Source organism: Drosophila subobscura, chromosome J (genome assembly GCF_008121235.1).
Source record: "Drosophila subobscura isolate 14011-0131.10 chromosome J, UCBerk_Dsub_1.0, whole genome shotgun sequence".
In the NCBI taxonomy this organism is placed as follows: domain Eukaryota; kingdom Metazoa; phylum Arthropoda; class Insecta; order Diptera; family Drosophilidae; genus Drosophila; species Drosophila subobscura.
The window spans coordinates 12,219,360-12,234,157 of NC_048532.1; the positions used below are offsets into that span (position 1 = coordinate 12,219,360).

General features: G+C 48.1%; 2 protein-coding genes across 2 annotated transcripts; both read right to left on the bottom strand.

The window, feature by feature from the left end:
* Positions 1-3,356: 3,356 nt before the first annotated feature.
* On the bottom strand, positions 3,357-4,685 carry LOC117893163. The gene is made up of 3 exons (XM_034799639.1): positions 4,109-4,685; positions 3,491-4,050; positions 3,357-3,422 (listed from the first exon to the last, which is right to left on the bottom strand). The coding sequence occupies exons 1-3, from the start codon at positions 4,596-4,598 to the stop codon at positions 3,366-3,368; spliced, it is 1,107 nt and encodes a 368-aa protein (XP_034655530.1). The 5' UTR covers positions 4,599-4,685; the 3' UTR covers positions 3,357-3,365.
* A 670-nt stretch (positions 4,686-5,355) lies between these two features.
* On the bottom strand, positions 5,356-6,787 carry LOC117893164. Its single transcript, XM_034799640.1, has 3 exons — positions 6,130-6,787; positions 5,502-6,070; positions 5,356-5,414 (listed from the first exon to the last, which is right to left on the bottom strand). Exons 1-3 carry the CDS (start codon positions 6,650-6,652, stop codon positions 5,367-5,369), a joined length of 1,140 nt encoding a protein of 379 aa, XP_034655531.1. The 5' UTR covers positions 6,653-6,787; the 3' UTR covers positions 5,356-5,366.
* Between the last annotated feature and the right edge of the window lie 8,011 nt (positions 6,788-14,798).

Here is a 14,798-nt window from a genome sequence, read left to right on the forward strand (position 1 = left end):
AGAACGGATGGGCCAAAGCAGCAGCAGCGGCAGCCCACTGTGGGTATGGGTAAGGTAGGTCGTGGTATGGGAATTTCAGACAGAGCGAGAAAGAGAGAAAGAGAGAGAGCGAGCAAGCGAGCTTCAGTGAGAGCGCAGACAGAAGAGAATGCAGAAAACAAAGCAAAGCATAGCCCAGAGAAGTCAATGTACAATGGACTAGCGTTGGGGGTGGGCGCGGGTGCCCTGAACATGAACATGAACATGACCGTGGATGTGGATGTGGATATGAACGTCGGAAGCAGATTTCCTCTGTCGCAGCAGCAGTCAGCTTGCCCCTTTTCGAGGGCTTTTGTCGTACTTCTTTTTGGGGTTGCAAAAGTTTTTGTGTGGCATTCCGGGAGTTGTCGCCGCATAGAAGTTAAAAATAATTGCAAAATGTGCCCGAAGTGGGTGGATTGTTTCTCTGTTTTTGCGCTGTCTGTCTGGACTTGCAACCCCTCGAGCGTTGAAATGAAAGGAAACTTCGCCAAGGAGTTGTGCAGAAAGTGGCAGAACGGGACGATGGTTGCCTAGACACTTCGCTGGCTTACATTTTGTTTGGTTAGGTCGGGCAGAGATACGAGTACATATTTCCCTTACAATTATTTGTCCGCCGCCTGACTAAGAGGGGAGACCGCCTTGAGCTTTGAATCTTTGCCCGTCTGGGGGTTGCAATCTAATGGAGTTTTGGACAGCCCTTGTGCGGGGGAAGTTTTTAATGGAAATGCGACGCGTAACCTTGATTTTATTCCATGAGCAGAGCCTATGCCAATCCAATCAGCTCCAACTCAATCATTTTCGTAGCTGTTCTAAATACATTCTAAATACATCTGCTCCTTGATGTATCCCTTCTTCATCCCGAGCTTAATTTCTGCATGTAATCTTATGATTTCTGTAACCTATAAAATATATTGATGTACACCAAGTCCAAGTTCTCCCTCCACCGAGGACTTCCTAACCGAGGCGAGGGCGAGGCTATTTCGTTGAGTTAATGGCACTGCCACTGGCTCTGGTATTCCTAAGGTTAGACAGCCGCAGCCATGCGTCTGCGGGTCTGCGTTTAGCGGGACTCTTTCGGGCCAAATATCATGGTCAATGACAGCGCCATGAAATTTGCAAACATGCAGCACGTGGCAGGGGCAGCCAGACATCACCCTCAATGGCAAAGATGGGGGCTACCGGTACCCCACTCGTAGCCAGTGCTCTCTTTCTGTAGATAGAGACAGAGAGAGAGAGAGAGCGGTGAATGCAAGGCGCATGGTTCGTAGCTGCAACATCGTTGCACATGCCACATGCCATGGGGGCAGAGAGTCCTTCGCTGCAGCTGCAGGTCCTGCACGAAGGTTAACAGAGTTTTCAGGGGCACTACAACACTACGACCGACGATGGGTGGAAGGCCACGCCACGCCACTGCACGGCACGGCACGACAGTCAGGCCCTCCTGCTCAACGGACCAAGGGCAAGGACACGCAGGCATGCGCATTTCCGCATCGCATCGCCTCGAATAAGAAGCGTTGCATGCAGCCAGGCGACTGCCGCTGCTGCTGCTGCTGCTGCTGCAGTCGGTCCCTGGCTCCGGCTCGGGCTTTGGCTCGGGTCCTTGGCTCGGGTCCTCCCATTGCCAAGGTCCTGCTGGGGCGCTGCCTCTGCCGGCAGCCGGGTTGATTGTATGATGATGATGATGCAGCCGCCGCCAAACTCCTGCAAATGACATTGAGTGGGTGGCAGAAGGAGGAGGAAGGAGCGGGTATCCATTCCCAGACAGATAGGGACAGAGATAGGGGCAGGCAGACAGACATAGATAGAGAGATGGAGGCATTCATTTCAGGGCTGTCGTCGTCAGTCTGGACCTCGACCGAATCCTTCTCGCTCCCCCTCCCGCCCCCTCGTTCTTTTGTTTTGCATTTCCTTGACAATTGTTTAACCAAATTTGTTGTCTTTCTTTCCAGGGCAAGGATATGTGGCACACACGTGTCACTCATACTCACTCACTCATTGGAATTCGACATGGCCACCCTGCCATTGATGCTCTTCCAACCTTGCTGGTCAGTCCAAAGGTCAAACGCCAGGACCTTGCCCAGCTCCGCCGCGTCCCACCGCAGACTCTGATGATTGACGGAATGAGAACGGGGTAAGTCGGATCCTGCCTCAAACGAGTGCGTAGAATGTATGATTATGGCTCCTTGACTCAGATATATTCTTGGGTATGTGCCATATTATTGTTAATTATAATTATTTGTCCCAAATAAGGTCTGTGTCTGTCTGTGTTCAAAAGTCATAAATTGATTGGTAAATATCTCTGCCAATTAGTGGTGTTTCGCCGCCCAGACTAATTTCCAATAAATTGCCATAAAAGAGAAGACATTTACATACCACAAAGTGGGTGTGACCTCGCAGCACTGCAATGACAACTGCCGATTTCGGCACTCGGGCTGGCCCCGTTCCTTAGGAGGCCAAGCGGCTATAAGCCAACCCGCGGTGCTCCATCCCGAGGAGCCGAGCAGCGGGAACAAAGCCAATTATTGGGTCAATGTGCGTACAGTGAACTGATTTGGGTGGGCGGGCCCAAAAAGTAGCCAAAAGTATGCTATAAGTCAGTCGCCTCCCGTCTCGAGAGTTCATTGACAACTAATATGCCACGGTGCGAGAGCAAAGGGATGGAGGTAGGGATGGATAAAGCCGAGAACTTTGTTTTATTTACGGCCGAGGAGCCGCCCGCGGTCGATGACTCACACAAACACTCACTGACATTCGGGATTCGGGATTCGGCAGGCACACACACAGTTCATCCACTTATCCCCACCCGAACATACAATATTTGCTGCCGCTTATCCTGCTTTATTATGTCGTCCTGCAGCCCGCAAAGGTGAATCATCTCACCCCGAACCAACTACCCTCCGACGATGAGTAAGCCAGGACAGGCGACTTTTGGTGGCGCCGCTGTGTGTCCATTGCACCTGTCTTCCTGGGACGTTGGTGGGGCTATCGGAGGGGCTATTGAGGTTCAACCTCAAGTTCAAAGTTCGTGTGGGATTTGTGTTCTGTGGAAAGCATTAGTCATATTTAGGCGGTCGCGCGGGCTAAATTGTCACCTCAGCTGCAGCTCCTGCGACTTGTTGAAATATTTCCCCGACAGAATATATTGCCAGACAGAGGATTAGAACAGTAAACCGTTGAAAATGTTTGCGTGACTGAGAGAGAACCCATTCCTCAAAAGATTCTCAGTTTCGAAAAGATTTTCCTGCACTTTCATGTCCCTCTTATAAACCATTTATACGGGGATCATGTTTGGGAAATCATTTCAAACAAAACAAAAATGTATCTTTGCAATAAGTATTTATTTTCTAGTTGAATTTAACAACATTGAGATCAATTATTCCGGGACATGAACTCTGGGCAACCTGGAAAGTAAATACCACAGGGAATTAGGAAACTGTTTGCAATTATTGGCCATAAGTTTACGCCTCACCAATCGTTTGATCCACTTCATCTTTGGGCGATCGAACACCCACAATGTGAATGGGCTTTCCGGTGTCCAGCCATTCTCCCGTAGAATCTCCACTATTTTAAACACGTACGCCCTGTAGATGGGCACCTTTCGTATTGGTTCACAAAATTCTCGGAGCTTTTTACAGGCGCGTAGAACCTCGAGGAAACTATCCCCATCGAAGGGCGATGGATGGCAGTCGATGTCCAGGTCCTCTAAGCTATTTGCATTCTTCAAAATTGATGCACAAACCAAGTTATTGATGTTGCAGTCACATGACGCAAGCGTCATGGATGTGAGCTTTGGGAAATGGGGAAGCTCGGCTGAGAGTAGGCACTGCTGAAGGGTGAGTTCCTCCAGCGCGGGACACGGCATTAAAGGAGCATCCTCTTCCCCATGGGATAGAATATTAATGTTGAATACCGTCAGGCACCGAAGTTTCTTCAGGGGCGCACAAATCTCGAAAATGTTGACTTGTTCATGGTACGATTTTGACTGTATTTTCAGTTCTTCCAAGTTGATCAAATTCCGTATCTCATAGACTGAAAATGGCAATTCAAGGCGCTTCGGTAAAGCAAAAGAGTGTCCCAGAATACTCACCTGCATCGCCAGCGTGTTGCCTGAAATCCAGTTTCCTGAGCTGTGGAAATTCAGTCAGGCCTTGAAGGACTGTCCCTGGGACGTCTCTTTCCATGTTTATCCGAATCGATTTTATCGAATCTCTTCCTTTAAGAAGGAGTATCAAGGATTCCATGAGGTGGGCGGAGCTTGCAGTGACACGGAAATCAATTGACTCCAAGTGATGGCAGTATTTGCCCACCAACTTTCCCAAGTCTTCGCTGCCAACGTCATAGGACAACTCCCGCACAGTCGAGCCGCAGGTCTTCAAAAGAAGCGCATAACTGTTAAGGGGACTAAAGGAACAAATGGACATGCGTTTGTATGTATCGCGACTGTGGTAGGCGAACGCCTCGCCCAGATACTCATGGGCCTGCGCCAATTGAATTTTATCCATTCGAATATCAATATTGTTGAATATCAGGTCAAGAACCTCCAACGGCAGATCAGTGATATTCCGCTGTGTTTCCATCGTTCCGTTCCCCCCGTAGAAGAGTGCAATTTGCTTGCAATTTTGTGGTGGCAGAAAATGCAACGAACGCACGAGAGCACGCACCGAACTGAGCGACTCAGAAAATGCCATGCAGTCAGTCCCGAACCAGAGCCGAAGAGAGTCACAGCCAAAGCTCTCCAAGTTGCCCGCTCACTCTGTCTTTTTCTCTGGGGCAAAGCTTTTGCTGTTTATTGCATCAGTGTTTAAGTTGAAGAGATCTTTATGAGGCGAAGAAAACCGTAGATGGTGAAATGTTTTGGGTAAAGCGATTTATTTGAATTTGAATGATTGATTTGGAATTTGTTATGGTATTAATTGTTCCGACTGATCTAAAGAATATGGAAGGAATATACGAGTACTTACATATGTATGTATTTATGTACACATCAAATCAAGAACCTTCCTCGAACTGCTGGCGGCTCTGTACTGTTTCACTGCGTTCCCATGCGTTCCTCTGTGCCAAATGCAAGCAAGCCCGAAGTTGTGCTAGGCAGAGAGAGGGAGAGAAACGGAGAGATTGCAAATACTCTCTGACTGTGGTGCTCTGGAGAGAAGCGCGTTTCATGTGCTGCGCATTTGTGAACGAGTATGGGTATGCCGGATGGCCAAGCGTATTGGGATCATCGGGCAGCTGAAAGATAAGACTGAGCATTTGCAGCACAAAAAAAACACTTTATTTTGAGGTTTTTCTTTTGTAAAACAAATGTAAAAATATAAACTCTTTTTATTATTTATGTACGATAATTTTCACCACAATTCCACAGAGAGTAAATTCGGATTACCAGTTAGAGGAACCTATAAACGAGAGAGAGAGAGAGAGAGAGAGGCAAAGAGTGAAATCTGTGTCAGTTGTTGTTCTTTCTGCAAGTATCCAGCACTCACCCATTTAGCAGCCCAGTCGGTCTTCGTTATGCCGTAGATCTTTAAGCGCAGTGGCTCATCCGATGTGACGCCATTATCATGCAGAATGTCCACCATGGTTGCCACAAAATCTCTGGTGAACTTGACCTTTTGTGCCTGCACGCAAAATAAGCGCAGTCTCTTGCAGCAGCGGAGAATATCGAGGAATTGCTTGCCATCGAGCATCGAGGGGCGACAGTCGATGCTCAGATTCACCAAGGTTGCGCCCTGTTTTAGGATGAACCTGTAGAGCACATTCTCGATGCTCGACTGACAATTGATAATGTCTAAGGAGGTAATATTTGGGCAGTAGGGCATCTCCATTGAGATCTCACATCTTCTCATTTTCAGTGATTCTAGGGAGGGAAATGGCATCGAGGTAGCACTCGCCTCCGTATCCTCAGGCTCTACTATATTGTATTGGTAAAGTTTCAAGGAGCGAAGTTTCTTTAGATTGGCGGTAATTTCGAATAGTTTGATTGGACGACAGTATAACTTTCCTGGATCTAGTTCCAGCTCCTCTAATGTGCTGAATTTCTGTATATGAAAGACTGAAGGAAAGAATGTCAAGGGAATATCTTATGTTTATTGTGGCCTGTGGGACACTCACGTTCCTCGCTGGAAAACCGAATAAAGGTAGCTTTTCGGAGCAGTGGCATTTCCGGATACTCGTGGAGCATCATTGGTGGGATCCACTTTGGGACGCGATTATCAGCATCCAATTTGATTTCCTTTATTGTTGTCCTGGCGTTTACAATCACCGACCTGACGCTGCTGCAGTTGCGAGCGTTCACATTTACATTAACTATTTCGAGCTTGGGGCAGTGCTGCTCCACCAACTTTGTCAGATCGTCGCTCCAATTGTGACTGTTGCAACACGAGTACTCGCGCACCGTGGTGCCGCACAGCGACAGCAGCATGGGCCACGAATCCCTCGATATGTACTGGTCAAAGGCGTACACCTTTTTGAATTCGTCGCGACTGTGAAATGCGAAAGCCCCGCCCAGATACGCGTCCGCTCTGGCCAAATTGATTCTATCGCGTAGGTATTTAAGTTCCTTGTAAATAAGATCAAGAACCTCATACGGAAGGTCGATAATACTCCGTTGGGCTGCTGCCGCTGCCGTCGCCATTTTACGCAGGCCCAAAGCCGTCGCCGCCGAGAGCGAAAACGGAACTGAAACAGAGGCAAATGCACGTGGCCCGATGGTGAGACGAGGTCGGGCGAGAGAGAAACAGTAAACGAGACGTGGTGGGGAGAGCTTTTGTCTTGCCTTCTCTCTCTCTCTCTCTCTCTATCTCTCTCTGTGAGGCTCACTGGAACAGCGGTGGGATAGTGCAATTGGATGCACGCACTGAATGTACACACATATTTTGCAGTCAGCTTTCTGTTTGCGTAAATATTTGTGTTATATTTGTTTAATCACTCGCATGCAGTGCTTTTCAACAGAACAACTGAGTCACTGACATTAAAATAACAGTGTGGTGCGGTAGAAGAATTACTGTATTTCCCTGAAGAGCGAACACTGCGGCGGCTCTCGGGCACTGGTCCAAGCGCAACAGATAGCTTTTGACACAACAAACACCCATGCATAGATACATACAAAATGTTGCAACAATGGAACGTTGAAGTGTGGAACATGGCATACATTTTCACTAGAGTTGGACAGAGAGCTTCGTGTTGCACCTACTCCTCGTCGTAAGCGTAATCAAGATCTATTACTTCCGGATGCAAAGTCCTAGGCATCTGTAAATATGATTTCAAATTTAACTCGGTTCTGATACTCGTAAACCCGGTTCTGCTTACCAATCGCTTCATCCACTTGTACTTTGCTCGATCGCGTATTACCAGTCGAAAGGGATCGTCCCGCGTGAAGCCGTTCTCCTTCAGAATATTCAACATGGAATCCACAAACCCTAAATAGATCTTGGTGTGACGCATTGGAGATCGAAATATGCGAAGTTTCTTGCAACATCGCAGTACTTCGAGAAGGCCATCGCCATCGAATGGATCGGGATCGCATTCCAGCTTCACTCGCTCCAAGGTGCTCGCATGATCGAGTAAAAAGGCGTACACCGAGTTGGGAATGCTACACTTGCAATCACTTTGTATCTTTAGAGATTTGATTTTGGGACAGGGCGGCAAGCAGGTGGCAATTGGGCATCTCTCCATTATGAGCGTTTCCAGCGAGGGCCATGGCAGCAGGGCAGCCTCCACGTTGGGAATTACCATCATGCTGTACACTCTCAGAGAGCGAAGATTCTTTAGCGGTGCACATATCTCGAGAAGATCAATTGGGTATGGAAAATATAAGCATGAAGACTGGATTGTCAAGTGTTCCAAATTTACCAGCTTCTGTATCTGATATACTGAAAAATATAAGGAACAGATAACGATAAGTCATTAGAAGCGTATCTGAGAACTCACCATCATCACTGAGAAAGGGTGTTTCCTTACAATATATTAACGTTCTCAGTTCTTGAAGCTCTTCCAAGGCATCGACAATCTTATCCGAGCACTCTATGCGCAATTTACAAAATTTAAGTGAACTCTTAGCATTATGTAATATCGATCTGATGCTATTCTCAGTCCTTGCCCAGACATGGGCTGACAAAATTTCCAATTTAAGGTTTTCGTGCTCGGAAACCAACTTAACGAACTCATCCAATTTATCCCAAACAGACGGACAGACCCGAAACTCTACAATAGTCGAGCCACAGGTTCGCAAGATGAACCTATTGGTGTCTTCTGTAAAACTGGCATTCATCTGAAATATTCTGTATCTGTCGCGCACGTGGTAGGCAAATGCGTTGCCCAAAACCTCATGTGTTTGTCCCAAGTTCAGTTTGTCCTTCTCTTTGGGCAGTTTCTTGAATATCAGGTCAAGCACCTCGAACGGTAAGTCCGTAATATTCCGTTGCGTTTCCATCGTTCCACGTAGAGAGGGAAATCCACTTCTCTTTGCTCTGCGGCAGAAAGCGTAACAGCCAATAGCACGAACCGCACCGAACTGATGAGACCAGAGTCGGAAAATCGTATGCAGCCACGAACCAGAGCCGAAGCCAGCCCACCATCCAGAGAGTAAGCTATGGAGAGAGATAGATGGCATTGAGAGAGTGGGGTTCACTGGCACCCGGCCAAGAGATGAAGTAAACTTGGCTGCGTTATTCCATCAGTCTTTGCCACAGAGAAGATATTTCATATTGTGATCGGTTTTCATGGGGTTTCCTTTTCCCTCTTCCCTTTTCTTAATCTGCAAGCTAACCCTTTGTCTTGTTTCCACCCTAGTTCCCAAACGGCCCTTGCCCCTTGCCCCATCTGTGGCTTGGCATCGTCTATGGCTGCGTTTTATGGCCACTTATTTGGCCAAAACATCAAGCACTGGCGGCGACGCCAGCAAACTGTGCAAAATGATATAGATTACAGGCCATTATGCCGCCACGCAACGAGTGTGTGTTGCAACTTGCAACCCCCTGGAAAACCAGCAGCACAACCATTTGCCAACCCACTTGCTTCACTCATTCCCCCAAAATAAAAAGCAAACAAACAACCGACGATGTCAGGGCCCAGACAGTTGTCCTCCCCTCTCCAGCCCAAAACTTTCGCTAATTTGTAATGTTGCTGCTGCAGCCAACAGCAATTGCACTTGGCCAAGAGAGAGAGGATGAGAGCTGGAGGAGGAGCAGGCGGAGTAGACTCTCTGGGCTGACACTTTTGATGCCCGTTGCGTGATAAGAGCGGAACGTGCCCCGCGGACAGATGAGCCGATGACGCAATGCAGTGCAACATGGAGGTCAATAAACCAAGGAGAATGTTGTGGCTCGAAAAAGGGTTGGGCTTTGACAGGGGGATAGCCCTGGCCACACGCCCCTGGATACGGGTCCTTTGTTGAGGGAGGACACACAGCAGACACATAAAGGACCCAAGCTAAGCATACGACAACATTCGAAATGTGTACGCAAATAATACGGTAATACGGTGAGGGCATTACCCCGAATGGTTGCGATGTTTAGTCATTTTGGGCTGGGGTAATGTGTGGCCTCAAAAAGGTTCATTGAGGTTTATCCAATCATTGCAAGTTTCGGGCTTTGAAATTCTTACTTTTAATATGGCAAAATATGATACTAAGCTTTGATTTCTGAGACCAACCGATCGCATGGAAATACAGGACTGTTTTGGGGTGGCATCACACCAACATTTAACGTTTGCACACAGATTGCATGGCAGGGGCATACCCCTGAGGGGAAGCATGTCTCAAAGTGCTGGACACAGCGCACCTGTTCCCAGTTCCCCCCGTTTGATTACAGAAGGGAGACTCTGTGTGTGTCTGTGTCCCTGACATGTCCGCCCAGCGGGTTCTGCAGGATAATTTGTCATTTCGTGGACAGGGCCAAAGGGGGGCCAGCCAGGAGTCCAGGTTCCAGGAAGGGTTGCAACTGTGACTCACCTCACCTAGTTCCCACCTGAAGTGGCAGCAGCAAGGGGAAGTCTTGTCTCTCTTTTGCCAATTGCAACTTTCTCCATTTCTCTAGCACTACTCTACCACTCGCTCTCGCTCCCTCAAAGAGGCAGCCAGAACTTTCCCTGGAACGAAACCCGTCCAGCAAGTTTCAGCTCTTCGGTAATCCATCTAAGCAAACATTGCACAATGCGGCTGTTGGAGTTGGAGTTGGAGTTGGGACATAGGCATAGGCATAGTCGTAGGCATTGCAACTAGTTTTTCCACCGGGGGAAAATGCAATGGCAATGGCAGTGGCAATGACCCAACCAGGCTTAGCCTTGAATGTTCTCGAGTTTCTCAGCCGTGGGGAAAACTGCAAGTGGAAAACCAGTTGGCTTGCTGGCAGAAGCAGTGGAATAAGTGGTTTTCCATTTTCTTGTCAGAGTCTCAGTCAGAGTTTTCCTCTCTCTCTACTCTTGTGGCCATGCCCTTGGTCAAGTCTTGGACGATTGATGCAAGATAATCGTTTCGGGGAATGTAATTTTTCTGGGTGGGAATGCAGCTCTCTATAAAGAAGGAGCTTATTGTCTAGTCCTGGCGACGCCACAGGAGCTTGTCACCCACACTCCAGGGTGGCTCTGGAGGGGGATGCGCCTGATAAGACACTTTTACTTTAGTGAGAAGTGGAAAATTCTAGTTTTCACTTGTCACACAGAGAGAGAGAGAGAGAGATGTCTGTGGTGGGTGCCCACGCCTCCGTGGGTTGCTTTTGGGCGGGGCACTTTCTAATACCCCAAGCAGTGCAAGCAGCGGCAGGAGTTGCTGTGCAAATAAGCAGCGCAGAGCAGTCCTGCGCCCTTTCCTCCACTGCTTTTGCGAAAAGCGCTTGGAGTGGAGTGTGGGTAGGTCAACCACCAGACATTGAACCCAAACACACAACAGAACACAAACACACACAGAACTTCCGCTGAGTGCTGGCTGCCGAGCCAGAGGGAAGAGAGGAGGAGCAACGTCGTGCGGAAAATGTTGCATGCAGCAAGCAGCAAGCAGCAAACGAAACGAACGAGCGAAACGACAGCGCACACGAAAAGCGTGCGACGACGACAAGCAAGCAGCACGTGAATCGAGCAGCGAAACAGCAAAAGAGAGACGAAGAATAAGCAGTGAATCGGTAGGGGAAGGAGCGGGGAATGGAGTAAGATGAAGCAGTACAAGCAGTGCAATGTCTGCGCTGCGTTCTGTCGGGGGAAGAATGTGAAGAGAGAGAGGCAGAGAATCGAGTGTGAGCCGTTGCCTAGCGTCGTCGTCGTTGTCGTTGTCGTCGTCATCGCATTTCCCATTGTGCGCTAGTTTAGTGGGTTGAGTGACACAGACACAGTTTGTGGCCAGGCCAGGCCGGGCCAGAGCGAGACGTCGAGCAACGGGCGGGGCGGCGGGGCGGCTGGGGGTGTGCAGAGTGCAGCAAAGCGAACGAACAAGTTTGCAAATTCTCTGTTTGGAGTGTGTGGATGGAATGAGGGACGGGGTGAGGTTCAGTGCTGTGCGGAGGTGTGAAGGACAGGAGGGGAAATGTTGGTTTGTTGGGAGAGAGTGCTGGAGCTGCATGGGGGGATGGCGAGGTAGCAGTTTTGTAATCGCTATTCAAGTGTGGCAGAGCGTTGCCAGATGCCACAATGAAATGCAAAGGATCTGTTATATATAGATCTAGATTCTAGAAGGTCAAGGTAGAAAGCAGCATAGAATAAAAAGATATAACATAACATAACATGGGGAGATGTTCGATCTCTTGATGAAAGTAGGAGCTATCAGTGCGACTCGTTCTGTGTATAAGAATGTTCTCTCTGCCACCTCTCGAAATTTGCTCCTTAATTGCAGAATCCAAGGAGTTGTCATCTAAAATCAATTTTATTCGATCAATTGGCAGAACTTCCTTCATAAGTGATGAGAATACATCAGAATGGCTCGCAGAATACTTATATTATAAAAGGAACTGCAAATAGCAAAGGATTAAGTTCATTTTCCTTTAATTCCTGTGTAATTTCCACCATCTGGCCACGCTGCAACCCAGGCTCTTTGCCTCATACAAATTTTGATGAAAAGACAGGGCTGGCTAGGCGAAAACGGCGAAAGGCAAACCAAACGAAATGCAAAACCAAAAACAAAAACAACAAAAAAGAAGAAGAAAAACCAAGAGAAAGAAAAACTCCCCAACGAGGAGAGTGCAGTCGAGAGGTAAAGGTCTCCATGGCCCCAGCTCCAGCTCCATCTGAAGCTCAAGCTCCCTCTCCAGCGACTATTCATGGTCGGAGTTATGTTGGATGTGGAGTATACCACTAGGATGGATGCCATGCCACATGCAGAAGCATGAACAACACTCACACACACACACACACACAGATAGGCAGAGAGGCAGGGAAATGTGTCTGTGTCGAATGGAGTCGAAGCGAGTCGAGGCAGAGTCGCGTCGAGTCGAATCGCGTCGAATCGAGTCGAGTCGAGAGTAGAGTAGGACAAAAGGGAGACACAATTTTGGTAGCAATGACCTTCACCGCGTTGTTCAAGTTGTGGCGTGGTTGTTGTTGCTGTTTGCTGCTGCTGCTGCTGCTGCGTCGCTGCCGTTGCTGGCGTTGCACAAACACACACACACACACACAAAAAAGAAACAGGAAAAGCTGTGCAAAAACAGATGCAGATAAAGAGCGAACGAGTGGCAGGGAGTGCGGGCTGAATAAATGATGCATGAGTTGGGGCGGTTCTCTGTCCTCGCCCCGCTAGGTGCCGCATTCGCTTTTCCACCCCACCTTTGTGCAACTCCCCTTTAGCACCCACCCACGCCGACCCTGCCCCTGCCCCGCCTGCTTTTCATTGCACAAAAGATAAAAGTGCTTTTGTGGCCCTGGGACTCGACTCCTATGGCTGCCATTGAAAATGGAGTTCGAAATGGAGTGTTGGAGGATGGTTGGTGGGAGGGGAGTGGCAGGGAAGAGGGGAGCTAGCGTAAACTTGACACTGACGTTGGCAGTTATGTTGCATGCAGCAGTGGGTGTCGTCTCCCCCCTTCTGGTGTGACGGCCCAAGGGTGCGGCTCTATGTTGCTGCCGCTGCTGTTTTTCTCTCCTCTGTGTTTCGGTTTCTGTTTTATTCTTTCCTTTTTGTTGTTCCTTTTTTTTGTTGTTGTGAAAATTGCTCAAGTGCGACGCAGACATTGGGTGGGAGGGAGATGTTGAGGGGGTGAGCGGGTTTTTTTGGGCTTTGGGTTTTGGGTGGTTTAACTTTTGGTATCATTGACCTGCTCTCCGGCTCCAACTCCGACTCCAACTGCGACTTCGAATGCTCTGCTCTGAGGGAGTTGGCTATGCAGGCGGACAAAAGCTGCTCTGCTCCATTCTCCCACTTCTGGTTGCATATTTGTGTGTGTGTGTGTGTGCATGTTGTGGGTGGTGGCTGTGGGGTGGAGAGTGGCTGGCGGAGTCTTTTTGGTGGCATGGAATGGCCTAGTGTGGTGTGGGTGAGCAGGAGCCAGCAGTGGCAGTGGCAGTTGCATGTTGGCAGGGCTGTTAGTCATGGTGGGACGCCATTTTGGAAAATGTCGCCTGTTCACACAGATGTAGCGATGTACATATGGATGTACATACATATGTAGATGAAAGTATGTAATATTGGATGTATGATGCATGCACACATAAGTACCGCTGTTTGCTGTTAAGCTTTTTATTTCCCCCACTTTACAATAGGTTAGTCTGCTATTGTTCCATGTGTGTCTATCTCTCCCTTTGGGTGTGTTTTTGTCTGCTTCCATACAATATTTATGTAGCATATACCACTAATACTTGCACGTGTATTTATGTGACAAAAAGTTTTCGCTTTTCGTTGATTCTCATTTTAATTGTGGTGTTTTTTTGTCACCCTCTTTTATATGTTTAATCAAATTTAACTCCTTTTTTCTAGGTTTACTCATCGTTGAGCACCACTGCCATATGAAGCAAGGAGTTTGGGTAAGTAGATCGATGACAGAAGAACAGAGTTTAAATGGGATCCACTGGGACTGGGACTGGGATAGAAAATCTCGCTAAAATTAATTAATTGATTACTGGAGGATCGATTGCGATAGATTCGCTTTTGTCATATGTAAGAGTACTTTAGGTACTTAAAGCAAATAATTAAACTGTAGAAGGGATCCCTGAGAAGCACCTTCTGTTTCCTTCCTCTTGATACATTCCCATAAAGTATGTTCTCGAAATTCCCAGCTCAAGTTCTGGGAACTTCATCTGGGGCCCATTGGCAATTGGAACTTGTTCTTCTTGCGGCTCCCATGGTTTCCCAGCTGAGTGCGAATTGCATCGGTCCATTAAGGTGCGTGTGCCGGCACGTCCACTGTCAGAGTGTCAGTGTAAACCTTTGCAGCAACAGCAGAGCCCAGTCCAGCCGATGGACTCTCACCCTGCCCCACACACACGCGATGCAGCTGGACAAGGACTTGGGGCAAATGGAGCACTCAATGGACTAGGCCAATTAAAAGTCCAGTTCAGCCATCATGAGAAGCAGCAACCTCTTGAGGGGGGAGCAGGCAAACAGTAGATGCAATGGGTCCTAGGCGAACATCAAATCGGGGGAGTTGTCAATGCATGAAGCAAATCAGCAGCAAATCGTCTGAGATATTCCCTTGACACAGTGAAGACTGACTACGCGAGGGATTCTTGAATAAAGCTGAGAGTAAACTAAGTGCAGAAAGATTCCCTTAAATATAATATTGGAAAAGGTTAACCTTCCCAGTCCCCACTGTACTTATACTCCCCACACAGTCCCCCTCTCCAACAAACGTTGATGAATGCGAGAG

Excerpts from the sequence above, each read along its gene's own strand:
- LOC117893163 (XM_034799639.1), bottom strand. The coding sequence starts at position 4,598 with ATGGAAACACAGCGGAATATCACTGATCTGCCGTTGGAGGTTCTTGAC. Across the intron at positions 4,051-4,108 it reads GCAACACGCTGGCGATGCAG|TCTATGAGATACGGAATTTG; the intron begins GTGAGTATTCTG and ends TGCCATTTTCAG. Across the intron at positions 3,423-3,490 it reads TGAAGTGGATCAAACGATTG|GTTGCCCAGAGTTCATGTCC; the intron begins GTGAGGCGTAAA and ends TTTACTTTCCAG.
- LOC117893164 (XM_034799640.1), bottom strand. The coding sequence starts at position 6,652 with ATGGCGACGGCAGCGGCAGCAGCCCAACGGAGTATTATCGACCTTCCG. Across the intron at positions 6,071-6,129 it reads TCGGTTTTCCAGCGAGGAAC|TCTTTCATATACAGAAATTC; the intron begins GTGAGTGTCCCA and ends TCTTTCCTTCAG. Across the intron at positions 5,415-5,501 it reads CCGACTGGGCTGCTAAATGG|GTTCCTCTAACTGGTAATCC; the intron begins GTGAGTGCTGGA and ends TCTCGTTTATAG.